Source organism: Helianthus annuus, chromosome 7 (genome assembly GCF_002127325.2).
Source record: "Helianthus annuus cultivar XRQ/B chromosome 7, HanXRQr2.0-SUNRISE, whole genome shotgun sequence".
NCBI classification, from domain to species: domain Eukaryota; kingdom Viridiplantae; phylum Streptophyta; class Magnoliopsida; order Asterales; family Asteraceae; genus Helianthus; species Helianthus annuus.
In genome coordinates, this window is record NC_035439.2 from 145,748,522 (window position 1) to 145,766,614 (window position 18,093).

At 36.2% G+C, this 18,093-nt stretch overlaps 2 protein-coding genes across 2 annotated transcripts; one reads left to right on the forward strand and one right to left on the reverse strand.

Moving 5' to 3' along the window:
- Positions 1 to 2,874: 2,874 nt before the first annotated feature.
- On the forward strand, positions 2,875 to 4,467 carry LOC110867173 (uncharacterized protein At1g28695-like). Its single transcript, XM_022116304.2, has 3 exons — positions 2,875 to 3,073; positions 3,295 to 3,672; positions 3,970 to 4,467. Exons 1-3 carry the CDS (start codon positions 2,927 to 2,929, stop codon positions 4,465 to 4,467), a joined length of 1,023 nt encoding a protein of 340 aa, XP_021971996.2. The 5' UTR covers positions 2,875 to 2,926.
- Positions 4,468 to 8,770: 4,303 nt separating this feature from the next.
- On the reverse strand, positions 8,771 to 11,959 carry LOC110867174 (receptor-like protein EIX2). The gene has a single exon (XM_022116305.1). It carries the CDS (start codon positions 11,957 to 11,959, stop codon positions 8,771 to 8,773), a length of 3,189 nt encoding a protein of 1,062 aa, XP_021971997.1.
- Between the last annotated feature and the right edge of the window lie 6,134 nt (positions 11,960 to 18,093).

Genomic DNA, 18,093 nt, shown 5'->3' on the forward strand with positions numbered 1-18,093 from the left:
TTTACAATGGTCCATGCCCCAAATGGATACATTTTTTTGTCTTATGCGAGCGTCCCCAACGTCTTTGGCTAGACGATTGAGACGACGGGGGGAGGGGGGGGGATTGGTGTGCAGGGCGGCGACGGGGCGGAGACGGTCCCCATACCGCCCTGGCCTTAGAAATTTGCAAGTTTTGAGAGATACTGTACATATCGTACATATATGTTTGATAATGTAAATAATTAAAACTTAACAATGTACAATAAAAATAAAATAAAAAGTAAAACGAGAGATAGCATGTTTAACAAAATATAAAAATTGCTTAGAGAAAATGAGTGGTACACATTAGTTCTCATGGTTTCTCAATTACCATGTGATTTTCTTAGGTTTTGTGTGTATATACTAAAATGAGTATGTATATAGGATTAGATTGAACAACTTTTGGATAGTGAACTTAGTAAAGTAATCTTGGCCTTGATATTTTTTAGATTAAAGGGTAAGATTGACATTAGCCAAGTGTTTTTTAATTAAAATCGCTTAATTTTTTCATCTCTTAACTCTCTCTGTCTCTCATTTTTAATTATTTCTTAATTATTTTAATTATAAGAGATTGAAGGGCTTTAAATTTTGGTAGACAATCATGGATTACGAAATTAGCATTCTACATCTTCAGCTCATATGTTGAAGTTGATTAATGAATGTTGCAGAAATTTTTATCACTCAAGAAGATGATAAAGACAAAACTATTATTTTTTTTCAAATGTTTTTTTTTTGGAAATATTCTGTTTACAAATTATTTAATTTCCAAATATTCGTAGCACTCATTTCTTTATCCTTATATGATTATGTATATACATATATGTATATTACGTTTATATATACATGTAACTTGTTTAGTTCTTGTTGCTTTTATAATTTCATACAAATCTACATATATGTGCATACCTATTATGTTCTTTGTTATGGATATACACATATGTATATTGATTTGTATATACACATATGGATATTACGAATTGACTTGTTTTGTTTTTATTAATTTCATAGTTTTTATAAAAATCTACTCGTGTGCATGTATTATATATTATATGTTGTTAATATACACATATGTAGCCATTTCTGAATATAATACACATATGTATAAAAGTTTGTACACATGTGTATAAAATAACATCTGTGTAACTTGTATAAACTGATACTAGCGAGACTGTACACATGTGTATACACTAACAATTGTGTATCTTGTATAAACGGAAACTAGCAAAATTTTAGGGATTTTGATTATATTGTTTAATTAATGCAATTTACAAATGACGAAAACACCCTCCTGTAAATTATTTTAAAGGGAAGTTATAAAATTATAATTACAATCTTGCCATTGTTTAAAAATCTCTAGATGATGTCATCCAATGGCCCAGATTAGTTCACACAGTTCATTCTCAACGTAGTGTTCACTCTAGAACCTTATATATATATATATATATATATATATATATATATATATATATATGTGTGTGTGTGTATGTGTGTGTGTGTTATATTTAGTGACAGTTTAAACACAAATGTGTTTTAACATACGTAGGTGCAAAGTAAGCAAATAACATGCATAATTATCTATTATAACATGTCTAGTTAGGGTTAACACAACCCATGCGTAATTTAAGTTTAATCCATGTGTATTTTCATGTTTGATGGCATGCATTATTTGAATTTTATGACGTTCGTATTTTAAAAATGAATAGGCGTCTTGAAGGTGTGGAAATGGGCCCTTGGGTGTGTGAATATGTAGAGCCTAAATATAAGCTATGATACCTTTGTTAAGGATTTGGGTATTGTAAACACATACAAACCCAAACTAAATTTTAGGAGTTAATAAACACACAAGTATTACGTGGTTCGGTCAACTAATCTACGCCACGTGCTGCAACCAAAACATTACCATATTGCATTCTCCTTTACTCGTGAGGAATTGCATACTAAATATAAATGGATACAAGATTAGGGTTTACTACTTTATTCACCAAGAAAACTAATATGGACCATATTTAAAACAAAATCATCTTCTGATCGTCTGCTCTATAGTACCCTAGAATCGTGCCCAAAACAATCAAGCCTCCACATTAAAAAAAGGGTTGTAACTGAGCCAAGCCAATCCAAGCCAGGGTGGGCTCAGGCTCAGCTTGTTTAAAAAGCAAGTCAAGTCGAGCTGACTCGTATATCTTAACGAGTTGAATTGCCTGGCTCAGGCTCGGCTTGTAAAAAGCTCGAGCTAGCTCATGGCTCATTGAGTCGGTTCGTTTATTATTTTCTTAGATAATGTTTTCTATTTTTGTATTTATTTTACACATTATGATAATGATTTACATAAAACAAAAATAAATAAATAAATAAAAGCCTATTTAAGCTGGGGTTGTAAACGAGCGAGCCACAAACTGAACCTATCTTGGCTTAGGCTCGCCTTATTTACAAACCTAGCCAAGCTTGTTCGGCTCATTTAAAACCAACTGTTTTGGCTTAGGCTCGCCTTATTTACAAACCTAGCTGAGCTTGTTCGGCTCATTTAAAACCGATTGTTTTCTTGAACGTTTTTCAGCGATTAAAACGAGCTGCGAGCCGTGATCTTTTGAACAAATTTGAAATAAATTTAAGACATTGAGTTAATGGAAATCCGAACACCAAAAAAGTTGATAGATTTCGGAAAACCAAAACAAATTAACTCATGTGGAAACGATCCTCATTCCATGGATGGGTGTATTATGTGATATTCACAACCACACATGGCATAACACATTAACACGTCAAGTAAAAGCCATAAAAGAAACCAATCACGGCGCCAACACTATATATATATGAACTCCCATCCAACCATTCCACTCCAAATTTAACACAAATCCCTCCTGATATATTCATGAACCCTTAAACTAGTCGTCACCACATCATCACCACAATGGATGGTTCACTCAAACCTGGAGCCACTCTTGCCCTTTGCACTTTACTGCTTATATCCTTACTTCTTATTTATTTTTTATCAGAAAAAAACCCATCGGCATCCATAACCGACAAGCTGTATCGATCCAAACCGCCATCAGCCATCGTAAGCTTCATCATACTTCGATAATAATCTCACTATAATGAGGCTAATGTGACCTTTCAGAAGCAAAGCAACGTAACCTCTTTAACATGAGTTGCATTCAATTATAATTCAACTTCACTTAACATAAGTGTTGTATTAAAAGATCTGATATATGGCAATGAGCTACATTCTATTAGTTTTCCAAAAGATCTGATAAAGCTTTGAGTTTTGTGTGATTGTAGCATGAGGCCTCGATGTATAGAGACGAGTTGGAAGCAGCCTTGGAGGGAGCTTCCATGGCGAACAAAACAGTGATCATCGCGGTTGTGAACCGAGCTTACACCGAGGGGGACAAACCTATGTTTGATATATTCTTAGATGGGTTTTGGCTAGGAGAAGATACAAGGCAATTGACTAACCATCTTTTAATCATGGCAGTTGATCAAACCGCGTTTGAACGTTGCATGTTTCTTAGATTACATTGTTACAGGCTGAAAACCGATGGCGATGACTTTGTGGATGAGAAGGTTTACATGTCAGAAGATTTCATAAAGTTGATGTGGCTAAGAACTCGTTTTCTTGGGGATGTTCTCCGGCGTGGATACAACTTTATTTTCACAGTAAGTTATAAGTACCACTTGAATTTTAATTTTCATTATGTTATATAAGTATACACAAACAAATTAGTTTTTGCATAATCATTCCAATTTTATTATATGTTGTTACATTAAATAAACTTATAAAGTTAGGCATGTTACGATAAAATTCAAATATTACATTAATTGAACATTAAATATAAATTATTGTAGTTATGTAAACACTCTAAATAATTTCTTAGTAGCTAAAATAATTTACTAAAACACATAAGATATCTTGTAATTCTTAATAACATATATGTGAAATCAATTAATGTACAGGATACAGATGTTATGTGGCTCAGGAATCCATTTCCAAGGCTAACCCTAAACGAAACTGTTGATCTTCAAATAAGTGTCGATCGGTTTGATGGTGATCAATGGTCACAAACGAATCCGTTAAACACTGGTTTCTACATGATCAAATCCAACAACAAGACAATTGCATTGTTCGATGAGTGGTATATGCAAAGAAACACCTCAGTTGGAATGAAAGAACAAGATGTTCTTGTTGAGCTAATGCATAAAGGAGTTTTTAAAAGGTTGGGACTTGGGGTTAGATTTTTGGACACCATATATTTCAGTGGATTTTGTCAAGATAGTAGAGATATTAACGTTGTTTCAACTGTTCATGCAAATTGTTGCCGGACTATTAGAGCGAAAGTCAATGATTTAATCAACGTTGTTCATGATTGGAAGAGATTTAGAGATCCATCAGACAATAAAACAATGGATTTTATATGGTCTAATCACTTAGCATGCCAAAATTCATGGACTTAGTGAGTTATAGCCCCATGAATACGTTGTAGATCCGTGAGATTGAAAATTGGTCCAACTTTTTTTTTTTTTTTTGGATCATGATGGTACTTTGTATTATTTTAGAGACATTAGAGTTCTTATGTATCTTTCCTATGTTTAGATTTATGTTTCCTTATCTCCTATCTTGGGATGCGCTAGCGTTTGATACCGGGTATTGGTGCCGAATCGGTATCGCACCGGTTATATACTCGGTACTGCCACTGGTACCCATTTTTCCGTTTTTTGGTACAGTATTGGTATTTTGGCCATTTACCGGTAAAAAGGTGTGTGTATATATAAAACTATAAAAAATACAAAATACCAATCCGATTAATCCCTATTAATCCTGACTAATTGCTAGTCGGTACCTCACCAACCGACTAGCGCTGCAGATTCTTACAACACTGGGCTTTCACCTAATCAAATTACATTTCACACCTTGCACCAGTGTCCAAGCCTTGATGTTTGCCTAATTATATTAACACATAACCCCCTTGTAATTTTTTCAACATAAAATCCATGAAAATTACAAAGTCACACATATTTTATATTGTGCTTGGAATAGACATATTAAGATTTTTAAAAAATTGTAAATAAAACTCTGTTTATCGAGGCAGGAAACTAGAGATGGACATAATAATCGGTCACAAACCCGAACCCGTAAAACCGATCCGTACCCGGTTCCAGTTCCAACCCGATGTATAGACGAACTGGGTCCAGGTTCAAAATACCAGCGGTTCTTACCCGGTTCCATATTTCTTGATAATAAACGGGTCGTACCCGGTTCCTAACCCGTACCCGGTTCTTCCAGTACCTGGTCCCACTGTACCCGGTAATAAGTAACCGTTAGAACCGGTTACTAGCCATTAGGATCGAATCTTGGAGGTTGCAAAAAGCATTAAATGCAAAATGTGACCGTTGGAACCGGTTACAAACAGTAAACTGGCAGCTTTTTGATTTGAAAAACTCGACAAACCCGGTTCCAAACAGTACCCGGACCCGGGTCCACAGTACCCGTAACCGGTTACCTCGGTTCTAGTTTTATTGACGACTACTCGGGTTCAACCCAGACCCGATTCTTCAGAGAACCCGGTTCTCCTAACTAGTATTAGTACCCGGGTACGGGTAGTACCCGGTTCCGGGTATTAATAATACCCGATTATGCCCATCTCTACAAGGAAACACACACATGACATGACATAGTAATACCTTCAAGCAAAAGCAATAGATGATAAAACTTAATTGAACAAATCTTACTACCGATGATGATGATAATCCTTGACTTTTGGTCTAAATCTGTTACCTATTGTCCTTCAAATGGGCCAGTTATATGTTAAACTATATGGATGGGCCTAAAAGATTATCCATTTAATTTGGAAACTTGTTTTAACATTTAATAAGGTATGTAAAAGAGATGTTTAAAAGCCCAAACACTTTAAACTATAAACCCTTAATATTATACTAAAAGCAACCCAAAACGAAAGTCATGAGGACAAGTGCATAAAAAATTCGATCCGGAAGTAGACCCGAGAAAAAAAAACTTGAAACCGGTTATTTTTGTATCCGGGTACCCGTAACCAAAATTTGTGCTGCAACCAAGTTTTCTCACAAAAAAGAAGAAATTCGTGAGTTCATCTAGGTTTTTTAGTTCATCTTGATGGTTGTTGATAAAGAGCTCGTCCAAAATTTAGCGGACTCCTATTTGAAACAAGTGAAGAGAAGCAAGTGAGCTAGAAAAAAATGTACAACTTAGAATGAACATAACTTTTCAGCCACAAGAAGTTACATGCATATAAGTATGATTAGATTTGATTTATTTAGTTTTAACTGGAAAACTACGTAAATAGTGAATGTCATTAACTCATTCCCCTATCTATTCATTTAATATCGTATTTAGGTTGTAAATTTGTCAAGATTTGACACCACTTGACAAAAAAGGACGTCTTTTAGTCTGTTAGTCTTTTATGCTTCCGTTCGGTATTATGATTATTAAAGTTTAAAGTGAAACTCTTTTAATTTTTTTTTTTTTTGGTTAAGGGTGAATTTTTATTGACCCAGCCCAAACTTGAATGGGCCATTGAATCTCGTTCTGGGTTGGCTGGGTTTTTAAACCTCTCTTTTTCACACCTTATTAAATGTTGAAATAGGTTTTCAACATTATATAAATAAACTGTTTAGGCCCATATAGTTTAACAAATAACTGGCCCATTTGAAGCAAGGGCGTAGCTTTCAAGGGGCCGGGAGGGGCGCCCAACCCCTCGAACTTTTCGCTAGTAGTGTTATGTATGTACGTTTCGTATAGAATTTTTTAGGTATATACGTTTTTGACCCCCGGGTTTTATAAAAAAAATTACTTATATAGAATTTTTAGTTTCGGTGACTTCCGACACCCCGGTGAAAAGTTTCAAGCTTCACCACTGATTTGAAGGAAAATAAAAGGCCCATCCTTTTGTTTGCAATGTTAACTGGTCGAATACCCAAATCCGTTTCATTTGAATGAGAATCCCCATTCCCGCTTTCACTACTATTCAGCATTTCAGCCCTAATTTGCATTTCACTAGCTTATTTTTACCTTTAGGGTTTTCTGTTTTTGGTTTTCTTTGATTTGGAAAATTTTAACTGTAAGTGAAGCTTGAGATTTCCGACCGGGGGTCGAAAATGTATATACCAAAAATTTCTATAAAACCGGGGGGTCAAAAACGTATATACTCAAAAATTTTACACGAAAACTACCTACTCTCCACTACTGAGCGAAAAGTTCGGGGGCCGGCCGCCCTCTCCCGCCCCCACAAAGCTACGCCCTTGAGTGTGGCTATGCCACTGAAGAATGATGTGGATGTATCATATGCAATTGTTGTCAGTATCTTAATGTATGCTCTGGTGTATACAATACCTGATATTTAGTGAGCAATAGAGGTGAGTGGGTATATGCATGATCCAAGAGAAAAACATTGGCAAGCTGCTAAATGGATTCTATACGGTACATCCGTAGTACAACGTATGTTGGATTGGTATTCGAACAGTAAATACAGTCAGAGGCGAAGTATAGTGGGTGCTCGGGGGTGCACCCGCCCACCCCAATGTTTCGGTTAGAAGTGTATAAGTTCTGATTTTTTGTCCGAAAATTTTAAAATTATATAGGATCGTCCCCCTGATTATTTTTCCTAAATTGTATATCCTAAATATTTATAAACTTTGTATATAAATGATGGGTAGTTTGGTAAATATACACTTTGTTTTATTTGAAACTATTATTATTTGAGCCGACTTGAATCGAATAGCCAACCCGACCTGACCCGAAACATAACGATAGGAAAATATTTTTTGGGTCCCATCACTTTACGCCCCCTCGAAACTTTTGGTCAAGCTCCGCCACTGAATACAGTCGATGGTTTGTTATGACGGTGCAGGTTTTAGACAAGAAAAGGTCAACCACATGTTATGCTTTTACGCATACAAAAGCTTCGAAAAGTTGGAAGTCTACCATGTTTGTCAGATGTCGTTGTGTTGATTACAAAAACAGATAATGTTAGTCAAAGTGTAATAATCTTAGCGGAAAACCAAGTTTATCACATAAGGAAGAAGCACTTTAGTGTTTGGTATCTCTATATCTGAGTTAACATCCAACAGTATTGGTTGTGATCACGTTCAATTCTTGTTTGGACCTGATCATGATTGAAACAGCTTGAACGTTGGTTTGAGGACACTATGATGGTTAACTGTCAGATTGGTAGCATTGGTATTCGCCATGGTGGAGATTTGTTGAATTAGAAGGCACAAAAAGTAATACAACTGGATGGCAAAAGAAGGTCTAAACTATTGATGTGTAATTCCTTAATCCATGCGGGTCAAAAGTAGTAGGTTGTTTATGTAATTTGAAGATAGTAAGTTTATGTTGTAATTGGATTAGTTAATAAGTGCAAGGACCGGAAGCGACTAAAGGAAAGATTACAACCTACATCTAAAGGGAAGCGACACCTCTCCTGTAGACACGACATTTCACAAGGCGGCAACACCACAGGTCTTCAAGCATCATGTCGATTCAAGAGGAGTCACATCCATTCATTCGCACCTCAAACAGGATTGTTTATTTCACTTGTAAATACCTGTAAAATCACAATTATGCAATACAATTGAAGTTTTGTAAGTTCTGTTGAATTCGTTTCTTATTTCATCGTTATTTTCATATCATGTTCATAGACTAGGGCCAACATTAACATGTAACTTTATTAAAAAGTAGTAGCTGTTTTTCAAAGTATAAGTGAACATATTACAGTATTCTTAATCACCTAGAAAGAAGATTACCACAGTACTTCTGAATAGCATTACAAAATATACATCTCAGATGACTCAAGAAACGGAAATGTGCAGTTCTCCATGTGGTGCTAACTATCAACGGAACTAACACCAGCCAGAAACCAGCAAGGAATCCACACATTATGCTAATAATCAAGTCCCGATCTGCTCCATGTGATGCATCGTCTTCTTCTTCTTCGTATCTGTTAGGTGCCTGATCAATTGAACAACTTTCAGTGAGTGGATCTCCACAAAGCTTGTTGCCTGAGAAGCATGACTCGTTGAAGCTATGAAGCTGGGTGCCCAGTGGGATTTTTCCTGTGAAATTGTTATAGGACACATTGAAGCTACTCAAAAAATTCAAGCTTGACAAGGTCTTAGGAAGCTCCCCAGAAAGCCGATTAAGAGATACATCAAATGAAAAAAGTGATTTCAGATCTCCAATGTTTTCAGGGATTCTCCCTATCAACTGATTTCTTGACAAATTCAAAGATTGTAATGCTGGGAGGTCCATTAGCTCCCTTGGGATGCTCCCAGAAAAAATGTTACTTGAAAGGTCCAACATCAACACAAGTCCGAGAATAGTGCTATATGTATCCTCTCGTCCCTTTATAAACAACGAAGCACTGCCAATGATCTGTCTAGTATAAGAGAAGATAAATCTATCACTTGAGGTAGTTTCTTTCCCAGAGAGTAAAGTGAAATTGTTGAAACATCTTGGTATATGTCCTGATAGATTATTATGAGAAAGATCCAAGATCTGAATACCGGTCAGAAAGCAAAGCTCATGAGTCAGATTTCCATTAAATTTGTTTGATCGGAGGTTAAGAATTTTCAAACTCAAGAGTTTTGTTCCAAACCAGGCCGGAATTGGTCCAACAAGTTCATTTCTTCCAAGTTGAAGCATTATTAAATTTGTTAAGTTCTTTAGAGAAGTAGGTACTCCTCCAGAGAGCTTGTTGTTGTAGATATTTAATAACTGCAGAGAAGATAATGATCCGCAAGTTCTTGGTATACCACCAAACAAGTTGTTGTTTTCCAAGTTTAGAAATACTAAATACGGCCACTTCTTCCAACACTCAGGAATGTCACCTGATAGATTATTGTTAGCCAAATTAAGAATTTCTAGATTTTTCTCACCGTAAGGACACACCAAAAGACGCAAAGATCCCCCAAAGGAATTATTTGACAAATCCAGAATCTTTGTCTGTGAATTAATTTTAGAGAGTTCAGGGAGTTGCCCGCTAAGTTCGTTAGAATTCAAGGCAAGTACTTGAAGCGATGCAGGGATACGAAACAACCTTCCTTGAATTTGATTTCGTGACATATTTAGATATTGTAGATTAGGCCATGATTTCCAAAATGCCTCGTGAATCATTGATGTAATCCTTGTATTGCTAATTTCCAATTCTACTAAATCACTCTGCAACTGCAGCCACAATGGAAATTGAGGCCCTAAGTTCCACGAACTTAAATACAAGAACTGCAACCGGAAAGAGGGAACCCAGTTCACAAGGTGCGGTCTTAGGGATAGGTAGTTGCCTACTCCATTTAGGTACTTTAGTTTAGCTAGTTTGTCAAAATGAGCTTCTGTCACAAGACCGGTTAAAAAGTTGTATGAAAAATCTAAATAAATTATCTTTGAAAGTTGACCGAGGCTATCAGGAAGGCTTCCATTGAGTCGATTATTTGAAAGATCTAACACCTCAACCGAGGACAATTCTCCGACTGAATATGGTATTGGACCCGAGATAAGATTCTTTGCAAGATATAGCGACCTCAAAAGAGTTAATCTTCCTATTGATTCAGGAATAGTACCATCAATATGGTTATTTTCAAGTTGGAGATTCTCCAGATATACAAGTTGTCCAAGTTGATTTGGAAGATGGCTTGAAAGTCCTGTAGACCGAAGAGATAAGGACTCCAATTTTGGTGATTTGCACTCAAAAAAGCTTTCAAAAAGGCTTGTAAAGCTAATATCAGGAAACGAGTTACCATCTAGACCAATATGTCTTAAATTGCAAAGATTCCCCAATGATGTAGGTATTGTCTTGTTGAGTACATTATATGACAGGTCAAGGCTAAGTATGGAAGTCAGGTTGTGAAGGGAACCAAGAAGTGAACTTGAAATACCGCAAGAACTAATATCTAATGAAATGAGATTACCACCTACACTAGACAACCCTTTTAACACTAATGAAGAACTCATGAAATCATTCCCGTGAACGTGAAGCGACTTGTGAGAAGTCAAGTTGCGAAAGCTATCAATGCTTCTAGGAATAGGGCCATGAAGACCACACCCACGTATATCTAGTGAACCTAGACTAGTTTTACTGAAAATCCACTCTAGCACACAGTTGTCATAAAAATCATTTCCAGAAAGATCAAGAAAGGAAAGAGATGTGACAGTAAGATTAGCAACATGAGGATGTATACACAAAAGTTGACTATGGGACAAATGTAGTTCAACCAAAGAAGGAAGGGTGTTAATAGCCTCAAGCCAATCTGTTGCCTTACTAAGGTCCATGCCACTCAAATCCAGGTGATGTAACAAACGGAGACTTGACAGCCACTTCATGTTGGTGATTGTAGTATATTCATATTCATCACTATCTTCAATATCATAAAAATTTCCAAGACATAGGACGCGCAATTCTGTCAGATTCCCTAGTTGAGGAGGGATTGTTCCACCAAATACGGAACGCGAGAGATTAAGATACCTCAAGTTTCCAAGAGATCCTATAAAGCTAGGAACTTCCATTTCACCAAAGTTATTGCAGCTCAAGTCTAAATGCTTGAGTTGCGTTAGATTCAGAAGCGATGGACTTATGTCCCCTCTTAATTTTTGATTCAAGAATTCTTCGTATTCTTCGATTTTGTTGTAATCATTCATACTACAATTACCTGGAAGATGAATCTTGTGAACATGACCGGTAAAGTTATCACAAACGATCCCATTCCAATTGCAACAGTCGTTCTTCTCACCAACCCAAGAAGCAAGTCGATCTGCTTTATCTATGAGCCCATGCTTGAACTCAAGAAGTGCTTCTCTCTCATCATCCTTGCATAGTACATCGCCTTTGCTATTATCACTTAAGCATAAACAAAGTAAAGCCACAACCAGAAGTAAGCGAAAGTAGCAAGACGAGGAACATGAAAAGGTATAACCATCCCTCATATTGATTTTGATGATGTTGTAAATTACAGCCACTTGTGCTCGGAGTTTAAATATAAATTTGTGAATATGAAAGCAATGATCATGCATTTTCTAAGCGAATTAATCAAAACATCATACAAGTCAAAGTCTATCATGGATCAAAAAGTCATATGTTTCACATCTCTCCAGAATATGATTGGAAATGAGATTAAATTATAGTCCTCATCAATGAGGCTAAGTTTGAGAGGAGATGCTGAGTTTAATTTAAAAACATATCATAATGATTTCTAATTTTGAGGGCTTTTATTATAATTATTTTGGAAAAAAAAAACTAAGTCATCAAGGAAGTAGCCAGTTAGCAGATGAAAAGTCTCCATCTCAAACTGCACAACTAGTTGAAAATTTTTTTATTTGGAGATAGGTGGGACCATTTTGAATTTAATCTATATTAGACTTAAAAACATATCATAATGATTTCTAATTTTGAGGGCTTTCAGTATTATGTTAAAAAAAACTAACGCATCAAGGAAATAGCCAGTTAGCATATGAAAATTAAAAAGGCCCCATCTCAACCTGTACAACAAGTTGAATATAAATTTATATGGAGATAGGTGGGACCATTTTTTGAACTTAATCTATATTAGACAATTGTTGCCAAAAGTCGATTTTAGATCCAGCTGGTATAAATATTTGTTTTATTCGAAAAAATATTAACAGTGAAAGTGAAAAGGTTGTGAAAGTGACAGTCAACTGCTGGTGTTTTTATTTTTGTTGTATTCCCTGTTGTCTTGGCGAGGAGAAAAGGCCTATCTATGAATTGAGAGTTTTTATCAATAAATTTAAGCATTAGTGAGTTGTATACTTTAGTAAATTCCACACTTCTCCAAAATTGACATCGAAGATTTTCCTTGATTTTCCCTATTTTATTTGATTTCGTGTGAATCATCGATCTCATTGATTACTATTCTAGTAAATTTGTTTTAATTTTCTATTCTTAAGATCTTGCAGACTTATGTGCCAAATTTTGATCCGCGACCGCGAGGGCTTGGTGCATTTCAGTTGTGAGTTTTTGCTTCCTTTCTCTGTCACAAAGTTGTTAGAAAATTCACATTTGACTTCTAATTGTTGCTAGATTAAGAATTTTGAGTTAGGAATTTTGATTTAAAGAGTCTGAAAGTTGATTTTACTTTAAAATCAAGGATTCTAGCTGTGGATCCTTATGTCTGGGTTATGGGTTTTTTGGAGCCGGGGGTCTCACTGGAAGTAGCCTCTCTATCCCCTGGGATAGAGGTAAGGCTTGCCTACATCCTACCCTCCCCAGACCCTATCAATAGCTGCGCTATAGGTGGGATTATACTGGGTATGGTTGTTGTTATTCTAGTTGCGGATCAAGAAGTTTCACTAGTTTATACATTTGTTTCATTGATCTCCACATGATGCTTGCCATTGTTTATCATAAAACGTAGCCTCGTCGGCTAGATTCCTGAGATCCTTTAGTGACTCAGTTTGCCTAAAAACAACTACACCGATTACTGCCATGAACAAACCGAAAAGATCCTTTAGCGACTCATACTGCCTCTAGAAATAATTCAAGAAACTTTCTCCTCCTGGCTTCTCCCAAACCGAAAAGAGTCAAACTTTGACTTTTAGTGAGACCATAATTCAGAGAAAGGAAGCACAAACTCACAACTGTGAATGTGAATTTTCTAACAACTTTGTGAACCGATAACGTGCTTAACATTAGACCCGTGAACCGATAATGTGCTAACCGTGTGACCCGTGAACCGTAAACAACCGATTAATCCAACATTAAGTGAGGAGAAGTGCAAGCTCTGTACATCGCAACATTGATGCAAAGAGAAGCCATATTTGTTGTGTTTGGTAAAAACAAGATCTTGTATGGTATTATGTTATCTTTATCTCTCATATTGGTTTTTAAAGATTTTTGACAGTAAAAAGAATAAAACTTAATGCAGCCCATAACTTGATATACAAACGAATGGAAAGATCTTATTTCTAGATGTTATGTGAGGTTTCTGTCATTTACTTCTTTGTAAAACAACATTGATTTTTTTTTTTTTTTTTTTTTGTATATTTCATACCTTAGTAAAACTTGTATTTGTTAAATCATGGCGGTCAATCGTATTGGGTTGGTTGGTTGAATCAATGACCCGAACACGACCGATATTTATACGTGTCAAACATCATACCTAGCCCGTATACACTCTAAATCATCTACCGCTCAAGACTACTCATTTAATCCATTTATCTAAGCGAGTCAAACAGTTATTAAAGGGATGTTGGTTGTAATCAAGTTGTAAACTCATTAAATGGCTTGATGGGTTGTAGACACCTGTAGTAAATTGATTAAACGGGTTAATAATCTCAAATATTTTATTATTATTTTTTCCTATCTTCAAACGGGTAACGGTCATTAATTTAAGTATGGTATTGCTATATTTTTTTAATTAGAAACATTGATATGTTACGTGATTAACAATGTCTAATGGTGAGAAATAACTGAATCGTTAACCAAAACTGAAAAGAAAACAAACGAAACCCAACCGGAATCAACAAAAAACTGAATTAACTAAAAACCGATTGCAAGAAACCCAAATTAACCAAATTCGGTTATTGATTTTTTTGTACCCTCGTTTAACCAAAATTAACCGAACCGAACAGAGCCATTTATTTTTCATATATATCTAGCGTTTATATCTTCAGTTCATATATTTCATATTTTATACCTCCGTTTTATGTATTTATACTTCAATTTCATGTATTATACCTCAACTTCAAATATTTCTAAGCAAAAGTTTTAGCACGAGTTTGGTTTCGACTATTAACTAAAATTAAATGAATCAAGCCCAAAACCGTCAATTTAACTGAGTAAACCGAACCGATTAACCGAAAACCTATTGGTTAACGATACAGACTAACGGATAATTTCGGTTTCGGTTGAAGATAATAACTAAACCAACCGAAGAATGCACACCCTTGAAGTATATGTGTTTTTCGTCGCATCGCGGAGGCACCCTTAGAGTATGTATATATATATACACACACACACATTCTTTATGTAATTTTATTAAGTAGATATGTTTTAAACTCTACTATATCATTTTAAGTAGACATGATTAATCACTAGAATAGTTATAGGGTTTGGCCAGAATTTGGTTGGATAGATGGGTTGCCAAACCCTCGAAAACACCCTAAAATGCTCCGTAAACACGAGAAATCAAACACGTTTAACCTTAATTTATAAAAAACAAACAAAATCATCATTTTCACTCGGTCGCGGGTCGCGACGGACACTCCCATGTGTCTCCCGGGCGTGACGGAGTATTATATGCCGAAGACGTCTAAGTGCCACGTGTCGTGCCATGTGGCAGACCTAGGGGCCACCCGGCCACCCTAGCCGTAGCTAGGGGTACTCTCGTGCGCCGCGAGAGAGAGATGTAAGGCGGGTCGCGGGGCGCGAGAAGCTCCGAATTCAACTATAAAAGGAGCCTTAGTCCGCATTCTCAACTCGTTCAACTTCTTTTCTCCCTCTGTCTCTATAATAGATCGAAAATTATACCCCTAAAACACGAAGCTTTGCCCCGTTGTAAGTATTTTGACCCCCGATCACTAATTTGTTACCCTACCCGATTGATCTAGGACCCAACAACGCATGTCAAGGCTCTGCCTGACTAAGTCCATTGGGGTTCTGTGTTGGTGCACTTGTGTCTGTACTTTGTCTGTATTCGGTCTGTATATAAACGATGTCCTCGGTAGTCTGTAAGTTGACCAAGTCAACCATCCTCCGGATTGACTTGGCCAACAGTTAACATATGTTTGATATGTTAGTCAGTCTCGAAGGATAGTCTCGAAGGATAGACTCGAAGGATACTATTTATCCTTCGAGATGGTCGATAGATATGGTTCGACTGTTAGACCTCGAAGGATCATCCTTCGAGGTCCCTGCTCATCCTTCGAATGGCTTGTCCTCGATAGATGATCCTTCGGACCATCTATCGAATCCTTCGGGATAGACAATCTGTGTATGGGTATATATACCCATGCAATGTGTTGAGTTCAGTAGAAGCACACAGACAAGAGATAGAGAGCTTGAGAGCATTCTGCTGGAAACACACACACACACACTTGAGAGTTTACATCTTTGGTTTTGTAAACATTGTGCTTGTAACCGTAACCTTCATACGTATTAATACAGTGGTGTTAATCGGTGAACTTTGTGTGTTCTTGTGTTTGTTCTTGCTTCATCCCGGTTTGCCTACTAGCTTGGATTCCGCACTCGCTAGTGGGTTAGTAGAACAAGGTTTAGGTTGTTCTCGATCCTCCGAGAAAAGGGACCTACATTCTGTCTCGTGTTGTATGGCTAATTTGATTTGGGTTATTTTACTTACACGCGTGCATTGTGTGTTTTTAATAGAAACTCAAGAAAATAATCCATAAATATCACTAGGAAGCCCCTAGAATAACATAAGTTTACAATGTGAGTTATTCTCTTTTTTCCCACCATTTGTGAGCCATTATCTAAAATGTTTACAAAACTCTAAATGTTTGTCAGTTATAATTACAGTGATTAAGTCTTTGTATTTTACAATTGCTGTCAGTATTATGGGGGTTGTATACAATACTTGATAATCATCACAATTGGACATGGGTAGCCAATGTGTGATATGACCATAGTCACAGACCTGTCAAGTGACAAGTACTGAACGAGTAATTGGGTAGATATAAATATTGTAATCGCTCTTAATACTGTAAAGTTATAACAACCGATGCTGTTTTATAAATTGGAATGTACTCGCCAATATTTCTTGATAAAATATTTTTAAAACGCATTTCAGGTAACTTAATTTGAAACTATCAGAAGTCAGCTATGCTATGGAGCACTGAAGGCTTAAAGAAAGTGGCTATAAAGTTACCTAAATAAAATGTTTATGTTTTTAGCTACTAGAGTTTATCCCTATAAGGATATTATAAATAAAATACGGGTTTTATCCCGTCTGTTTCAGATAAAAATTTTGGTGTTTTGAAACTCTGAAATTTATTTCCTAACTACGATCCTGATGTCTCATTTCCGCTGCCAAATTAATAAACACCGATACCACTGGCTCATGTTCGCGGCTCTCATTCCCAAGGTGGGGTCGGGGGTTGCGACAGATTAGGACCGCCCAGTTCTGTCTTTGACCACCGTTGACTGCCTAGCGACTAATGGGCCGAATAGATGACAATTCGTAGGTGATGTAAGATTAAATACATATATTTATATGTATTTAATCATGTAGACATTATAATCATTTATACTATAATGGATCAAAATAATAAATATACCTTCTTAACATTATTTGCTAATTGTTGATGGACTATATTATCCTTAATAACTAATAAAAGTTTTTAGTTGGGTATATTTAAGGAGATAACTAGAGAGGGTTAAAGGTTAGACACTTATCATAACATCAAGAATCGTCCTCCTCTCTCTCCATTATTCATGAGTTCATCATTCATACAAACTCCTAATCCCATCACTCATATACACCCTAAAGAGGAACCAGATCAAGCTGACTAACATGTCGAACTCCATGGCTGCATTAGTTTCTGGATTATCTATTGGCCTCAATGCTGTAACAGGTACACAATTCATAGGTTTTCCATTTTTTTTACTTATAGAACTTATCAACATGTGACCCTCGATTAGCAATTAATCGGCGATAAATCAGAGGCTTGGCGCATGTTATGTTTTTATGCTGGGAGAGGCTAGGCTCATGTTATGATTTTATGCTTGCAAAAAATCTCTAATGAGTTGAAAGTCTACCATATGTTGTGTTGATTACAAAAGCAGATAATAACAGTCAAAGTGCAATACTCTTAGCAAAGAACCAAGTTTATCACATAAGGAAGCAGCACTTTAGTTTTCTTGCATAACCTTGCATATGACAAGAAGTTTGGTTTTACGTTTTGTATGATTGTATGAATTCTAGGATGAACCATCTTGCTAAGTGGAACTTTGGTAGTAACTCTTATAAGATCTTGGTTGATTTTTAGTTGTAATACCCTATTGACTTTTTTCTTGGAAATTTGGACTCTTTGATAGGTCGAATCCCCATACCGAAAAGTGGGATAACTTCTCAACAAAGGAGGGTAAA

Bases quoted from the DNA above. Each gene is read 5' to 3' on its own strand.
- LOC110867173 (XM_022116304.2), top strand. From the start codon at position 2,927: ATGGATGGTTCACTCAAACCTGGAGCCACTCTTGCCCTTTGCACTTTA. The intron at 3,074-3,294 runs GTAAGCTTCATC...GTGTGATTGTAG, and splicing joins CCAAACCGCCATCAGCCATC to CATGAGGCCTCGATGTATAG. The intron at 3,673-3,969 runs GTAAGTTATAAG...ATTAATGTACAG, and splicing joins GATACAACTTTATTTTCACA to GATACAGATGTTATGTGGCT.
- LOC110867174 (XM_022116305.1), bottom strand. From the start codon at position 11,959: ATGAGGGATGGTTATACCTTTTCATGTTCCTCGTCTTGCTACTTTCGC.